The 14,472-nt window shown below is 45.2% G+C and overlaps 1 protein-coding gene across 18 annotated transcripts in view; it reads left to right on the top strand.

Moving 5' to 3' along the window:
* The window catches only part of Ncam1 (neural cell adhesion molecule 1), a 293,933-nt gene that overhangs the window by 263,070 nt on the left and 16,391 nt on the right, over positions 1-14,472 (top strand). For all 18 annotated transcript variants that reach the window (XM_041638367.1, XM_041638365.1, XM_041638372.1 and 15 more), the window contains one exon: positions 11,872-11,996. In XM_041638367.1, coding sequence (XP_041494301.1) covers positions 11,872-11,996 — 125 coding nt within the window. The remainder of the gene's footprint in view (positions 1-11,871; positions 11,997-14,472) is intronic.

Here is a 14,472-nt window from a genome sequence, read left to right as displayed (position 1 = left end):
CCCAGAGCAGCACACAGCAGCATGCCCTTCATGACTGGCTTTATTCTCCTTAATACTGCAGATACCCCCAAACCAAAGTCCCTCTTCCCGTCATTTCTAATAAGAGGCATTCCCACCATCTCAATCCAAGCTATGGACTGTAACCAGACTTCGAAGCCAGCCTGGCATTGATTCCAATCTTTGTTCTCATCCTTCGATCTATAACTTCATGACCACAGATGAGTCCCTTGGCATCCCCAATCTCGGAGCTCTTATTTCTAAAATGAATGATAGATTCCCTTTTACTGTATGGATAATTGTGGGAAAAAATATGATTTAATCAAAATATGCAAGACATAGTATCCATAATTGAGAGATCCGGTATCTTGTGCTTCATGAGTTATTTGTCAGCAAAATCTCTTTTACTCTCTCTAAAATATTTATATTAATACTGATAAATCAGGAAGGCAGGATGAGTGACTGTCCCACTGTCTCTGATGCATATATATGTGTATATATGTATACATACATGTATGATATATATATATGCATACACACATGTACAGTTTGTAATTATGGGTATTTAAGTTTTATCTCTCTTCTCACCTTTTTGTGCCCTTCCTGTCCTTCATGTTCCCATAGCAACCTGGCCTCTTCCTGTCCTTCCAACCACAGACCTGTCTAGTGAGTACAGAGCCTGGCTGCTCTGGGCAGCACCTCTAATTGGATGTTTGTAGTAGAAGAGACTACAGTAGTGACTGCATGGAGGCTCGCAGCCTTGACCAGCTTTCTAAGCATGCTGTCTGTTTGGCCAAGAAAATAAATGAAGCCCCACCAAAGGAATAAGGAGTGATTATTTGGAGGATAGTCTATGCTTGAGGAGACTTTTCCAAAGAGGCACTCCTGTTAAAACAGAAAAAGACTAGGAAAACCGAGATTTTATTGTCCCTGCCTCTGAAATGTATGTGCATGTGTGTGCACACACAGACACAATAATAACAATAAGGCTGAGAGTAAAGAAGAACCCAGAGGAGGAAGGGCTGCTCAGAGAAGGGTGGAGGGGGCTGTGCCCCTGACAACGTGGCTGCCCTTATCTCTCTGCAAAGCACGCAATCGAAGGAGTCTCAGCCTCTTCCTTCTGCCCCTTAACACTTGGTGCTAGAAAATAATAGAACAAAGCCACTCCCACCCCCAGGCTCTCTCCTGTGCAAGTGCTAGACTTCCACTCCTGACAGTAGAATCCAGGAATCAACTGCATCCCCCTTCCCAGCCTGAGGACCTACTGAGTCAGCACCTACAGCTTCCAGTCTGGCCTTGGTGATGTGAAGCCCCTTGACTAGGCAACAAGACTGTATGGGAGTGCCTAGCCTCCAGCACCAGACGGTGGGCAGGGCTTTAAGCTTTTGCCGTGTTTCTGGATGCAGAGAGAGCTCGTTCTGCCTCCTACCAAGCAGCAGTCGGAGAAGGCAGATGACAGGCCTGCAGAGTTCCACACCCCAGCTAAGGCTTTTGATACATAATTAAAGAGGAGAGAAAAGGGTTTTCTGGTTCGATGTGCTGTGCTGTGTGGATTGGTTCTTTTTTTTTTTCCCTCCTACAGAACGCCGCTATGGTCTGCTTTCTTGATGTTCCTCTGTGTGTGTGTGCTGCAATGAATTTTAATGCCTGATGCCTTTGAGGTTTGCTTCTGCGAGCAGAGCGGAACGGTGACAATAAGCCAAGCTCATTCGCATGGGTTTAATGCTGATGATCGGCGTGAGGATTTTCTTGTTTTTTTGTGGTATTTTTGCATTTGGACAAGGAATGCAGCTAACAACACCCTGTCTTCTACTGACCCTTTTCAGCCTGGCTGTATGTGTCCCAGGCAATAGGAGAAAGTTGCATGACCATGTGCACAACCATGTGCTATTTGAGACACCTCTTTGTATCTCAGTCTTGTCTATCAATGAAACAGTCTTGGCTCCAGACTTCTCCTGAAATGAAGTAGTTCTCCTTTTTGACGAGTGTTTCATTCTGCCTGCAGATAAGATGCTTAGTTGCGAAATCTGATAGCAGGAAGTTGGAGACTTTTATTTTGAACCACTTGACTACTGACCCAGATCATAAGTCCCGGTGGATAGCGAGATAAAAGAGAAGCTGTCATGACTGACAGCAGCCTTCCTCCCCATCAAGACAAGATGGAGAGTATGTGAGCCACAGTGGAACGGGAGCAGAGTAGCCAGGACAACACAACTCCATCAGTCAGATAACAGGGGTGTAAATAAGTAATGTTTCCTAGGTGTGTATGTTTGTGTGGTATGTCTGTGTGTATCTGTGTGTGTTCGTATGTCCATGTGTGTGTATGTGTGTTCTTGTGTGTGTGTGTATCTGTGTGTGTGTGATGATCTATTTATATCCAAAGATGAAGGTCGTTTTTATAAATAAAGGCAAGAGGAACTTCTCATCGCTTATACTCCCTGCCAGGCACCTTTGTCAAGAACCTTTGGCATGATAGACCATAAAGTCATGCATCCTGTTAGCTCAGAGTGGCAAAGGCATACAGCACTTAGCCAAAGCACTTCCTTCTCATTATTTTTAGTCAGTGGCATACTTTCAGAAAGATATCTTTACCTCCATCTTTGCCCTTCTCTCTTAACCTCAACTGTCAGTAGCTAGAACTTGCCCCCAGGCCTGAGAAAGTTCTGATAGGAAACCTAAGAATTTAGGGTCGATTATTTAATCCCAGACTGCAATGTGGAGTGAAACTCATTGCAAAAGTAATATAGGTGAACTCTAACAGGAAAACCCTGGTTTACCCTGTAGTTCTCAAACCCCTTTCTTATTCATGCAGTCTTGGCAAATCTGAAGGCATCATCAGGTCCATAAGTAGTCAAGTGTACGTTTAATGTCACACTCTCTGCGTGTTGGACCAGGGGCTGATTTCTGCTATTTGGTATTGATGCAGTCATTGTATCAGTACCAGAGGATACCGAGCCCTTTGCCTGTACTGACCTTTTGCTTTTATGTGTGCCTTTGCTTTGAGGAGTCCCTTAGGGTGTTAGGAACATCGTGGGTATGGCATAAAGAAGTGGAATTAGACCCTACACGCTGTCCCTCTCTGGCCTGTGATTCCCCAGCCTCCCTCAGTCATTTCCCTCTCCTATTTGGTCAGTACAAACATGAAATTGCTCTCATTAATTAAACACAATCTGTTATTGTTTCAGGACTCTTCCTTGATGACCTACAGCTGTTTCACTGCCATTGCTTCCCCAAGGATGCTGAGACAATTCTGGAATCTGCAAATAAATAACGTGCTCTTTCCTTTCCTTTTCTTTTTTTTTCTTTTTCTTTAACAGTCTCTGAGATTGGCCTAGATTGACATCTGGGCCTTGACAGAAATACCCCCTCATTTTTAAAGTGTTCATGCTCCTTGGTGTGGTATTAATACGCAATGTTGCAACTGTATCTAATGCTTATTGGTGTTGTTAACCAAATGCGCTATATAGTTTGTTATCTCCTCCTTCCGGGCAGCACAGTTGCCCTCCCAGTGTTTCCTATATAAGCTGCTAATTTAATTTGATTTCTCCTTTTATTTAGTCTGTGATTTTGTTGTTGATTTTTTTCTCCCTACCCATTGTTTACATCAGTTTTTAATTTTTTTGTATTTTCCATGTGACCTTCTCCACTTTCCTTTCAACCAATCATGTGCGTGCGTATCATGTGACTTTGTCATGTGGCTTGCATGGTGCTGATGATGTCGTCCACGCTGGTGAACAGAAGGTAAAACTCTTTGTTCTGATTAGAGGAATAAACCCGGAACCACAGCCTGGCACGCATTTCTTCTTGTCTCAGATATATTCAGCAGAGCCATTTGAAAGATTTATTCTAGTTCTCAATTCACATCTAGAATTCAACAGTCCTTGCAACCTGGACATGGCAATCTGATAACCTTTGGTTTAATATCTTCTCTCAAGAAATCTGGTCCCACCAACTGCCCTCTCCATAAAGCCACATTAGCTGCAGTACAGTTTGGAAACTTGAATTTTGAACAAGCTTCACAAACATGATTTTCCAGAAACGTGCCTTGCAAATTAGCCTCATTGCTTAACCCTATATCCAGTAGCTTCTTAAACCACAATTGCTCCAAAGTGAGCTGCAACCCCTGCGGAAATGGTTTGCAACCTCCCAGTGCTCCCTAAAAACAGATAAATCCGTGCAAAGGTTGCACTCCTATAAAACCAGAGAGTGCTTCACAAAATTTGCATAAATGGAGGACTTTCTGAAATAAGAATTTGGATTGATGGTTGAGGTGTCACTTTTCAAGAGTGGCCCTCCCCCAGGCAGGAGGTACAAATCAAGCAAAAGTCACTTGGCAATTAGCGATGACTTGAAGTCTCCGTGTAATCAAGAAGCACATGATTGACCCTTACCGAAAAGGAAATAAAATTATAGCCTGATGAAGTGCAGAACGGTGACAAAATAATTAGCTAATATCGTGCCTGTCACAACCTTGTTAAAACATCGCTCGCTCACCATCAAGAGAGAAGGGGACCTCTGCTCTTGGCTCCTCCCCCCCTAAAATCAGACCTACTCAGAGCCTCCCCTGGGAGTCACAGGCATTCTGTTCTCTCCTAATGATAAAGTTTTACTTCACATCACACCCTAAAGACACATACAGGCTGCAGTGATGACGTAGCCGGACTAACACCAATAACCATTCGGTGTGCCTGCGCATGCGAGGGGCTCCCTCCATTTGACCTCACTGCTGACCTCCCTTCTCTGAGAACTGATTGGGCGACATCCACACAGTCAAAATCTCAGTAGCTTGTCTTGCATGGTCTTTGTTCCTGGTCTGGTCCCTGAGTCACACTCCCCGTGTGTGTTACCCTCTGTGCATCTCCCTTTCCTTTGTCCTCCATTGACCATTGCTGAGGACTTCCTCTTTGTAGGTGTGGCAGCATCCCCCTAATCCAGTCCCATTTAAACCCAGACTCCCAGGCTTGCAGAGTTGTCTGATATGTCACGTGGTATGCAACAAAATAGGAATGTCCCTAAAACAAAAGAACCTTGCAAGCCCCGATAATTGATCTAAGTTAAAGGGGTGGAGGGGGGGAGGCTGTCTTCAAGACCTGTAATCAAGGCCAAAAGTTTGGAGGTAAATGTTTCCTGAAGCTGTCCCAAAGCACACCTCGGTGCTGACCCAAGCTGTCAATGAAAAGATATAGTCCCAGAGGGCCTTGGAGGAGTCCAGGCTGCAGTGGCCCTCACATCACCCCATGTTCCCATCCATTTCAGACCCTCAGCTCTCATCTGAAAGGGCTAAGCAGAAAACTGGCTGTTTTCACTTCAAGTGAACTACCAGCAACCAGGCAAACCTTTAACAAGGGTTTGCCTTTAACAAAGGGGGAGGATGTGGAGGGGTTAGAGCAAGTCAAATGTTTAGGGAAGGAAAGAGAAGCTTTGTGAAGAACACCCCTCCCCCTTCCCTTGTCATTACTAAGGACTTAAGTGACTTGGGCCTGACTTCAGATGATTTAAATAAGCCAGTAGCTTCTCTCTTGTTATTGGATTGTACATACAACAGCTAATGGAATCAGATAGTCCCTGTCCCACCCCCATCCATCTCTTCCTACCCATAATTAACTGAGATGTGTTTAACATGTGCTGGAAGCTCCACCCATCTTAGGTTCCGCTGGGCAATATTTACTATGTCCTGAAGCAGTGAATGAAAGAAAAGGGAGGTTAAGCCAGGGACTGAACCCCATGACTCATCACCAAAGAGCATAGAGAAGAGAAGTTTAAGCAGCTGCCCTCAGGACAGCAGAAGTGAGTGTGTTGGGGGGAACTGAACTCTGCCCTTTGCAAACATCTATTTTGAGCGTGTCCCGTGTCCCTGCAGAGCTCAAAGTGCTGCCACAGAGAAGTGATCTTATAGGCCATTGTCCAAGGGTTCTGTAAATGGGACTCCCCGTTTCCCACCATCAGCATGAGTGTGACAAGCTCCCTGTACTTCCTGTCACTGTGTTGCATGTCTGAGCATGGCTCCCATCACACCCCATTCATAATGATCTTTTTTTTTTCTTTAGCTACTGACCCTGACTTGTATTAGGCAATGCTGGTTCTGACGAACTAAATTCTTTAACCCCACTCTTCCTTCTTAGATTGAAAACATCACTAACCACCCCTTCCACACCCTCCTTTATTTTTTTACAGCTGTGTGTTTGGAGCCTCGGTCTCTGACAGGTCGACACAGACTTTCCACCAGCCTTTCTGCTCTAATTGCCTTTGTTCCGAAGGATCTCCCACACTGGCGGCTCCCAGGGTAGAGAGGTAGCAGGAATGGTCCTCAGAGGGAGACAGTGGTGCATTATCTTGACTGAAACCTGTGAATAGGGACCGGCTTTGGAAACTGCCGGATCCCCTATGGTTACCATCGTGAGAGCAGAAACATCCCAGTAGCCCAGGTCTTCTTAATACCCAAACCAATGTCCATGAATTAGTGAAGAAGTGTATCGCCCCCTTGTGGCATGGAGGCAGGAGCAGAGTTCACTCGGCCATAGTTATTTCTGTCCTAATTTCCTCAACCTGGACCAGTCCCATAACCACAAGCCAAACCTTCATGGTCACTTTTTTTTTTAAAAGGACAATGAAACAAAGATAATTGGTCAATTAATCTGTTGATGCTTTCATGCCACCCGCAAGAAGGGAACCGGTGTTTTTGTGGTTCAGTCTGTCAGAGTTCATTTGTTGCTGTCTAATTTGCATTTTGTGCTATCATCCGAGGCCCCCCAACACCAACACACATTCATAATTCCTAAGAGAAATGGGGCTGAACCGGACTCTGCACCAGGTGTCTCAGTGAGCTCGTCCCCAGGAAGCTCAACATCCTTTCTCTGTAAAGATCTGAGGTATTGCAACTGGAGAGATAGCTCAGTAGTTAAGTGCACTGGCTGCTCTTGCAAAGGATCTGGGTTCTATTCCTGGTATCCACATGGCAGCTCACAACCATCTGTAATTCCAATCGGAGAGGATCTGATGCCTTCTTCTGGCCTATGTAGGCATTGGGCACTTGTGTGGTATAAAGACACATGTGCACATATAAAACACTCGTGCACATTTTCAATAAATAAAGCCCAGGGAACTGCTCACTTCCCTACCCATTCATTCCATATTTCAGTATCCCCTGAAGCCGGGGACTGGGTGGCAAAAGTCAGGTCACCTTAGACAGGCACATCCTTAACCCCAAAGAGGAGGAAAAACCAATTGTCTCCAGAGGCCTCTTTTGGGGGCAAACAATGTCAAAGACAAATTGGCACCTTTATCTTTAACATCACAGAGCTAAGCTTTGGAAGTGTGGGAAATCCAGGAAGGGACCCCCCCCCCCCCCCAGAGACATGTCAGGGAGAATTATAGGGACAGAGAACAGAGACAGCCTACCATCACATTAGAGACATTCGCCTGACATCTCTAGCTAAGAACTCCATTTCAGGAAGGAGAATTAGTGGCCTAATAACTCTAAATCCCGATTACCCAAGGCAATTTGCTAATCCCCACAGGACCTGTCAATACCGGTCCATGATGGAACTGTAATGTGTCTGAGCTGGAGACATAAAATAGGCTTCCCATCTGAATAGGAAAATCATCCATTTTAGACTTTTATAAAGATGCATATAATAATAATAATAAAAGGCATACACAAGGCTAAATTGCTGGTAAGAAATAACTAAACAAGGGAGACTGGAGCTGGGTTAAGCAAAATGAACAGGATTTTAATTCACAACAGTGCTATTTGATAGCCTTCAGTAGAAACTCTAGATCTATCACTAGGGAATTATGAGTGTAGCTGAGATCACCGCCCTCAGTGCAGATCTGTATGAAGAAAACAGAGTGAATGAAGGCTGGAGAGTTGACTCAGCAGCTAAGAGGACTGCTTTTGTAGAGGGCCCAAGTCAGTTCCAGCAGCCACAGTAGGCGGCTCCCGAGGCTCTGACACCCCCTCCTAATCTCTGTGGGCAAGGCCACTTCTGTACACAAACTCACACACAGACACATACAGACGTGACTCATTCAAAAATAAGCCTTTAAAATGGGTGAGCGTGAACAGAGACGGAGCCTCGGGTGGGGTGCTGTTTGGGTCCTTGGTTTCTCAGGCTAAACGTACTGCTGGCGTTGCGCTTGCTGGAGTGGAGCAGGGACGCTTACTCTCCGTTCGCAGTTCACAGACGCATACGCGAGCCCTGAGCTTGCTATGGTTTTTGTTGTGAAGTCGTGCATCCAGGAGTTCTTCTCCACCTCCAGACCTCTGCTGATGAGAGGAAAGGCATGAGGCCGACTCAGATTGAAGGGCTCAAAAGCCCAGTAATTCCAAAGGAAGAACCTGTAATCTCCATGGCCAGAAATATACGTTTCAATTATGGTTTCTGGGAAGGCTCTCATAGGGCCTGCCCATGGTATAGCCGACACTAGATGGCCTTCTTCGTACTATTTTTTTCCTGCGTGTATGATTTACGTTCTGCTGGAAAATATCTGAACCGCCCAAGAGTTCATATTTTTTGTTGTCACGGTTTATTTTTAAAATAGCGCTGTGTTCAGCTTTAACATAAAATATGTGAGGGGAAAAAATTTGATTCCTAGATGAAGCTAAATTCAAAGGGTATAATTAACCCCGGGGGTCTTCTTAAAGCAACCTGCCTATTGCTGATGAACGGCAAACCAACATTTACAAATAATTACAATATTGGTTCTTCTGAAATTGCCCATAATGATTTCAGTCACAGCAGCAGCCACCCCAGAACCTTGGGACCCCCTGAATCATTTCCTATGTGTTCAATTAAGCAGTGAGCCTTTTTAACACTGAGACTCCAATGTCTCTGCAGTGACCCCCGTCCTCACCAAGCCTGGTTCTGTGCAGACTGGAAAGTTTTGTTAGCCCCATTCCTAATCTAGAAGGAAAACCAGACAGCAAGTGTTGGAGGATTCGTAAGATAATGGATTTAACAACTGCTCTTCCCCAATCTTAATGAACTCACAAAAACTTGTAGGGCCACCGAATTGCTCCAAAGCTCCACGTTAACTGAAAATAAATCTTCCTTCAGGTCATAGGGAAGGTTATATATACTACTGCACAAAGACCCCACTATCTTTTTTAATGATCATAAGACTATTTTTTTTTCATTTTGTTAGAAAATCATGTCATTCACCTTTGAGATTTCATTGCCTGATAGACAACTTCTAAAACTCAATTCAACACTTATTTCTATGATTAATCATAGGCAAAGCTTTCTAAATGAAACCTAAGTTCTGTATGATATGAAATGTTCTACCTCCGAGCTAAAATAAATATGAATCAGAGAGTAACCTTGTCAGACAGAATGATAGCTAACTCTACTGTTTGAGTACGGTAAATGTCGGAGCTGTGGCAGAGTTTTTAGGTGTTGTTTTGAGATTATAGGCATATATTTTCGGAAACAAATTCAGAGATAAGAGACTGCCTTTAGCAGGGCTGCTGGGTTCTTCAGGGACTCCTGGGAAAGATGCCTGTTCATTTACATGCCTTTAAAGGGACTTGGAAGTCTCTCTTCAAAGACAAGAGTATTTCTAAAGAAAACTTTACAAAATTGTAAAACAAGAAATTGACAATGGTGCATCTTCAAGACACAGAGCTGTTGATCTTAGGGTGTGTCTCCTGAAAAAGGTTGGCTGGAGGCCATTTATTGTGTCTTCCACCCCATGGTGTTGTGAAGAATAACCAAGGCAAAGTTGGTAATTCCCCTAAATCTACCCATGCAGGCGTGGCAAAGGTAGAAGGAGCCTTAGATTTGATTCTGTGCCCCTGTTTGCAAGAGTGGAAACAAACTAAGGCAGATGATGCTTTTATAGCTTTCAAGAAGCAGAGTTCAGAGGAAGTGTTTCCAAGTGCTGACTCTGCCCTGAATATCCCCTCCTTCCTCAGCAGAGGGACACCCAGCTCAGTCCATATCATGATCCCGAGTGCAGGACCCATCATACCACTTCCACTCAGTCCTGGCCACCAACCATCCCAGTTATTTCAGGTCTAAGCGGTTTCCTGGGATATTGAACTCTCAGTGCTAAAACCTGTAATGTTTGAGGGTCCCTGGGATAAAGTGGCCACCTCAGTTCTGTCAGAGAATAGAACTTGTTGAGTTCTCTCACGGCTCCTTCAGCACTACGGCCTTCAGCACTGTGCAATCCACCAAAAGGCCCGACCTCATTCTACAGCAGACTCCGCTTTGAGTCACACTGGGCATTTATAATGGTGTAGACACCACTGACTTATTGCCTAAGATGCTAGAAAAGCTCGAAGGATTTGAAAAGCCTAAATAGATTGACATAAACAAACCAGGTCCAAATGCTTTTCTCTAAATAGCTGGGGACAGTGGCTATATTCTAGCTTAAAAAAACAGGACAAGTATTTTTCTAAAACCTATTTATCTTTGTATTTCTACTTTTTTATGTTTCTTAAATTCCCAGTTGTAGAGAGCAGACATTAAGACTGACTTTTCCTAAATAACCTCCGGGCATCAAAACCATTGCAGTATGCGTTAGTCCTCATCTCCTCCCACTTCTCAAAGCCTCCTGGTCCACACATCTCACCAAGGAATCCTGCCTGCTACAGCAAGAGGCTGGGTTTCTAACCAGCTCCAGACAATGTGCATGCTGTACCCCAAGGGATGTCTAGCGGGGCTCTGGGTGGCTTGTTCTCTCTGCTTCTATCTTTGAATCCAAGGGTGGAGGCTCCCAACAACTGAACAAGGTCACCAAGCTAAACTCCAGCCTTCCATATTTATGGCCAGGGGTGCACTGTGAGGTAATCAGCTTATTTCCCTAGTGCCAAGTCCCTTCCTGGCTCTCCCGTCACATCCCCCCAGTACCCTGCTTAGAAAGATAGTGGACTACAACCTTCCCATGAGATCAGGAAATAGATCAGAGTCTGGTCCTCTCTGGAAGTCCTGGTTCCTACAAGCACAGAGTTTTAATTTCAACCCTGTAGTACGCATTTCCTCATCTGCTCCTCTTAGCGCAGGCTTGCAGTTTCTCGTCCAATAGGTCAGCATCACATTGCAGAGCCACCCTGGCACTCTCTGATAGATCCCACGCAGGTTCAGGATTCACGATGCTACCATCCAAGTGAGCATAAACTCCAAATGCAGAGAAACAAACAACTTTGCTTTTCTTGTTGTAAAATGCTAAAGCCACTCCCCCTATTCCTCTCACAAAAAAATGTCCGCAATGATTGTTACTTTAATACATTAAAGAGTCAAAGATTATCGCTCACTTGACTGAGCCGTAAATGTAGTTACATTCACAGGAAACTTGCCTATGGCAATTCGTGTTTTATTTAGCCACAATTGGAAACGTGTTTTTAAGTGATGCTGAGCAATAAAATTTAATTCATGAAAAGCTGGTTGCAAGAACATAGCATCATTCACCCCCACCAGTGACCAAGCCCTCGGGACTCGAGGGTGAGTTACGATGTGCCCAGGGAAAAAAACAAGGGGCTATTCTGAAAAGCAATTCGATGCTTTAAAATTTCCTATTCAGACCTGCTTACATTTGCCCATATTTCAGGCATTCTGTCAAGATGTGTCAGGTGTATAGAAATCAAACATGCAGAGTTGGGGGAGGAAATGTGAGTACCAGTGAGAGAGACAGAAAAAGAACTGTGTGCATAGGGAGTGTTTTCCAGAACATTCCCACAAAGCACCCCCAGCTAAGACCGAACGAGGCAGTCCAGTGGGATTCAGAGTTCTATATTCATTGCTTGTTAACCATTTGAATTTCCGATAAAGCAAGGGCAGTGCCCAGCCCCACCGCATCACTCCGTCCTGTTTTGATGGGCCTACTTCTCATCCCATGCACCCAGATTTCATGGGCGTTTGCTGGCTGTTTCAGGGGAACCCAGTGCACCCAAGCTGGAAGGGCAGATGGGAGAGGATGGGAACTCCATCAAAGTGAACCTGATCAAGCAGGATGACGGAGGCTCCCCAATCAGGCACTATCTGGTCAAGTACCGAGCGGTGAGTAGTCCCCATCCTCAGACCCCCCCTCTCCCAACTCTGGCACCCTGATACCTACCTTGTTGGATCAAGAACTTGAGAATTCCAGGTGAGGCGAGGGTGGGGCAAGGTCCCACTGGGCAACTTGAAGGAGACCCATGAAACTTAGCAAAGGTTTTAAACCACGAGACTGATGTACTGCTGTGAGGCTGTGCCCACAGTGGACCCATCTGAAGACGTCTGCTGTGGTTTGGATGGTGAGAACATCATCATGGTTTTCCTGATTCTTTCAGTTTTTCTACAGTGGTTTTTTTTTTTTCCCCATAATCTAAGACTTCTATGCAAAATTGTCATGCTGCCATTCAGCAGCCACTGCTTTTGATAAAGTGTGTTTCCTGGACTGGGTGCTCCATCCAGGCGTAGTTCCTGCACAGGACCCCAGGAAGTGGGGATTACAGTTAGCCCCCACATTGCAGATGAAGCAGCTAGAGCCATAACAGCCAGCAACCGATGTCTCTGCACTTACGGGCGAGGCTGAGTTGGAATCCAGTCCTATCTAGCTGAGGAGCCTAGGCTCTCACCCTGCTTACTTCGAGATCCGAAGTTGGATCCCCTGCCTGCTCTTCTCAGCACCTCAGCTGGGCTAACTTCTAACAGACAGCTTGACACCAAGCTTCCGCTGGTGACTCGCTCACCACCTACCTAAGAACTCTACTAGTCCATCTTTCTTCCCCACACCCCAAACTGAGAATCACTCTCTTCCACTTTCAGAATGACATTTGGCAAGCAGTCGCAGGGTGGTGGCAGTGGGTCATGACAGTCTCTGGGTGCTGGGAATAACCTGTTACTAAGATTTCTTAATAGTTGGAGGTAATGGCCCAGGGAGCAGCTTGCCTTCTCCATGAAGCCCAAATTAGGCTTTCTGCAGGAAGTATGCTCATCTCTACCTCTCCTGGGAACAGCTCCCATGTGAATGGCTTGTGGGTCTATCCTAGAGACCTACAGGCATGCACACCCTGCAGCCGGAGGACAGACCTCTGTCTACTCAGCTCTCCCAACTAATTCTCAAAGGAGTCCGCTATGAGCCACCACAGTAGGAGAAGCCTCAGTAAACTTCCCTAAGGGTCAGCCTGGAGATACAACTATATGGGAGGCCCTGTAGCTTGTTACTACTGGGAAGAATGCCAAGACTTACCAGGTGGCCCTGAATAACCTAGTTGGAGAGATGCTATGGTAGTTGGAATGCCTCCGGCTATTATGATCCTGAATGGCATCAAATTCCAGCTTTACCATTTGCCAGCATGTGACCTGAAGAACAGATAACCTCATCTTCCCAAACCTCCATTTCCTGATCTGAAAAGGGGGAATAAAATAACTTCGGCTATCAGATCAGTTACAATATATGTAGAGGTCCCAAAATGTCCCAGATGCTTTGAAACCTCTGTAAATGGTAACTAGGATACAGGACCCAGCTAGCAATCTCTCCCATAGGAAGACAACCTGAAGTCTGTTTGCCCGAACGGTCACTGTGGCTGTGTTTAACAGACAGAGGAACAAAATGCCGGGCTATTTTTTTATTTCAATGACTTTAACCATCCTCTTCCACTTTGAGGCTTCATGTTTGCTAAATGCAATCACATATTATTAATATGTATTACATAGCATAAAGTTTGCTTTCCCTGAGTGTTTGCTTTATCGTCTGGTTGTCTCTTTTGTAATGATGTTTGCTGAGGAATGCAGAGAAAGAAGAGTAAAGAGAGACAGACCAGCTTCTTTGTTTTAAATTAAAGCAGCACCATAGCAACATGTGAAAAGCTCACTTACAGCACAACCCAGGCTTCCCGGTTAGTTTATAGGGTATTAGAATCCCCTCTGAGAAATTTCCCACAACACTCTCAGCCCTGGAATGAACACTAAAGGCATCTTTGTAGCTGATCAGAATTACTTTGCCAGGTAAAACCTCTTCCTCCAGCCCTAGGCCAGGACCCGTGATGCTCACTGGACTGCCTCTTTCCTGACACTGTTGCTGTGTTCTAACCCTATTCACTACATACTTGTCAAATCCTCCCCCCCCCAGGTGCCCAACTCGTACCTGAGGTGTATATGGCTTTTGAAAAAGCCAGAGACTATGACATGCTGAGCCTTGCAACTAAAAAACCATCTGAAGATTTCTCAGGAGGACTTGAGGCCTCTCCCACACTGTTTTGCTATGTAGGTGGTTGCCTAGCAATGGCTTTGGAAACTCTCTTCCAGTACAAACTCCTTGGCAAGCATGTAGGATATACCTAGAGGGGAGGTTGGGAGAAAAGGGGGGAAATCTCCAGAATTTTGCATCTCTTCTTATGCCCTGACCAGTGTTTGCAAAGCACTGTGGGATACTCCATGTGAGCCCAATGAACATCCTTCACTTGTTCAGCCACAATGAGTCCAGGCCACATGACAGGGAACAGAGCAGCCCAGTTTAGTTCAGCACGTGTTTGCTGGGCTCCCTGTTATG

This window comes from Microtus oregoni, unplaced genomic scaffold, assembly GCF_018167655.1.
Source record: "Microtus oregoni isolate MIOR12 unplaced genomic scaffold, Mior012 000055F_ref0000237, whole genome shotgun sequence".
NCBI classification, from domain to species: domain Eukaryota; kingdom Metazoa; phylum Chordata; class Mammalia; order Rodentia; family Cricetidae; genus Microtus; species Microtus oregoni.
This window is presented reverse-complemented; position numbering and strand designations above follow the sequence as displayed.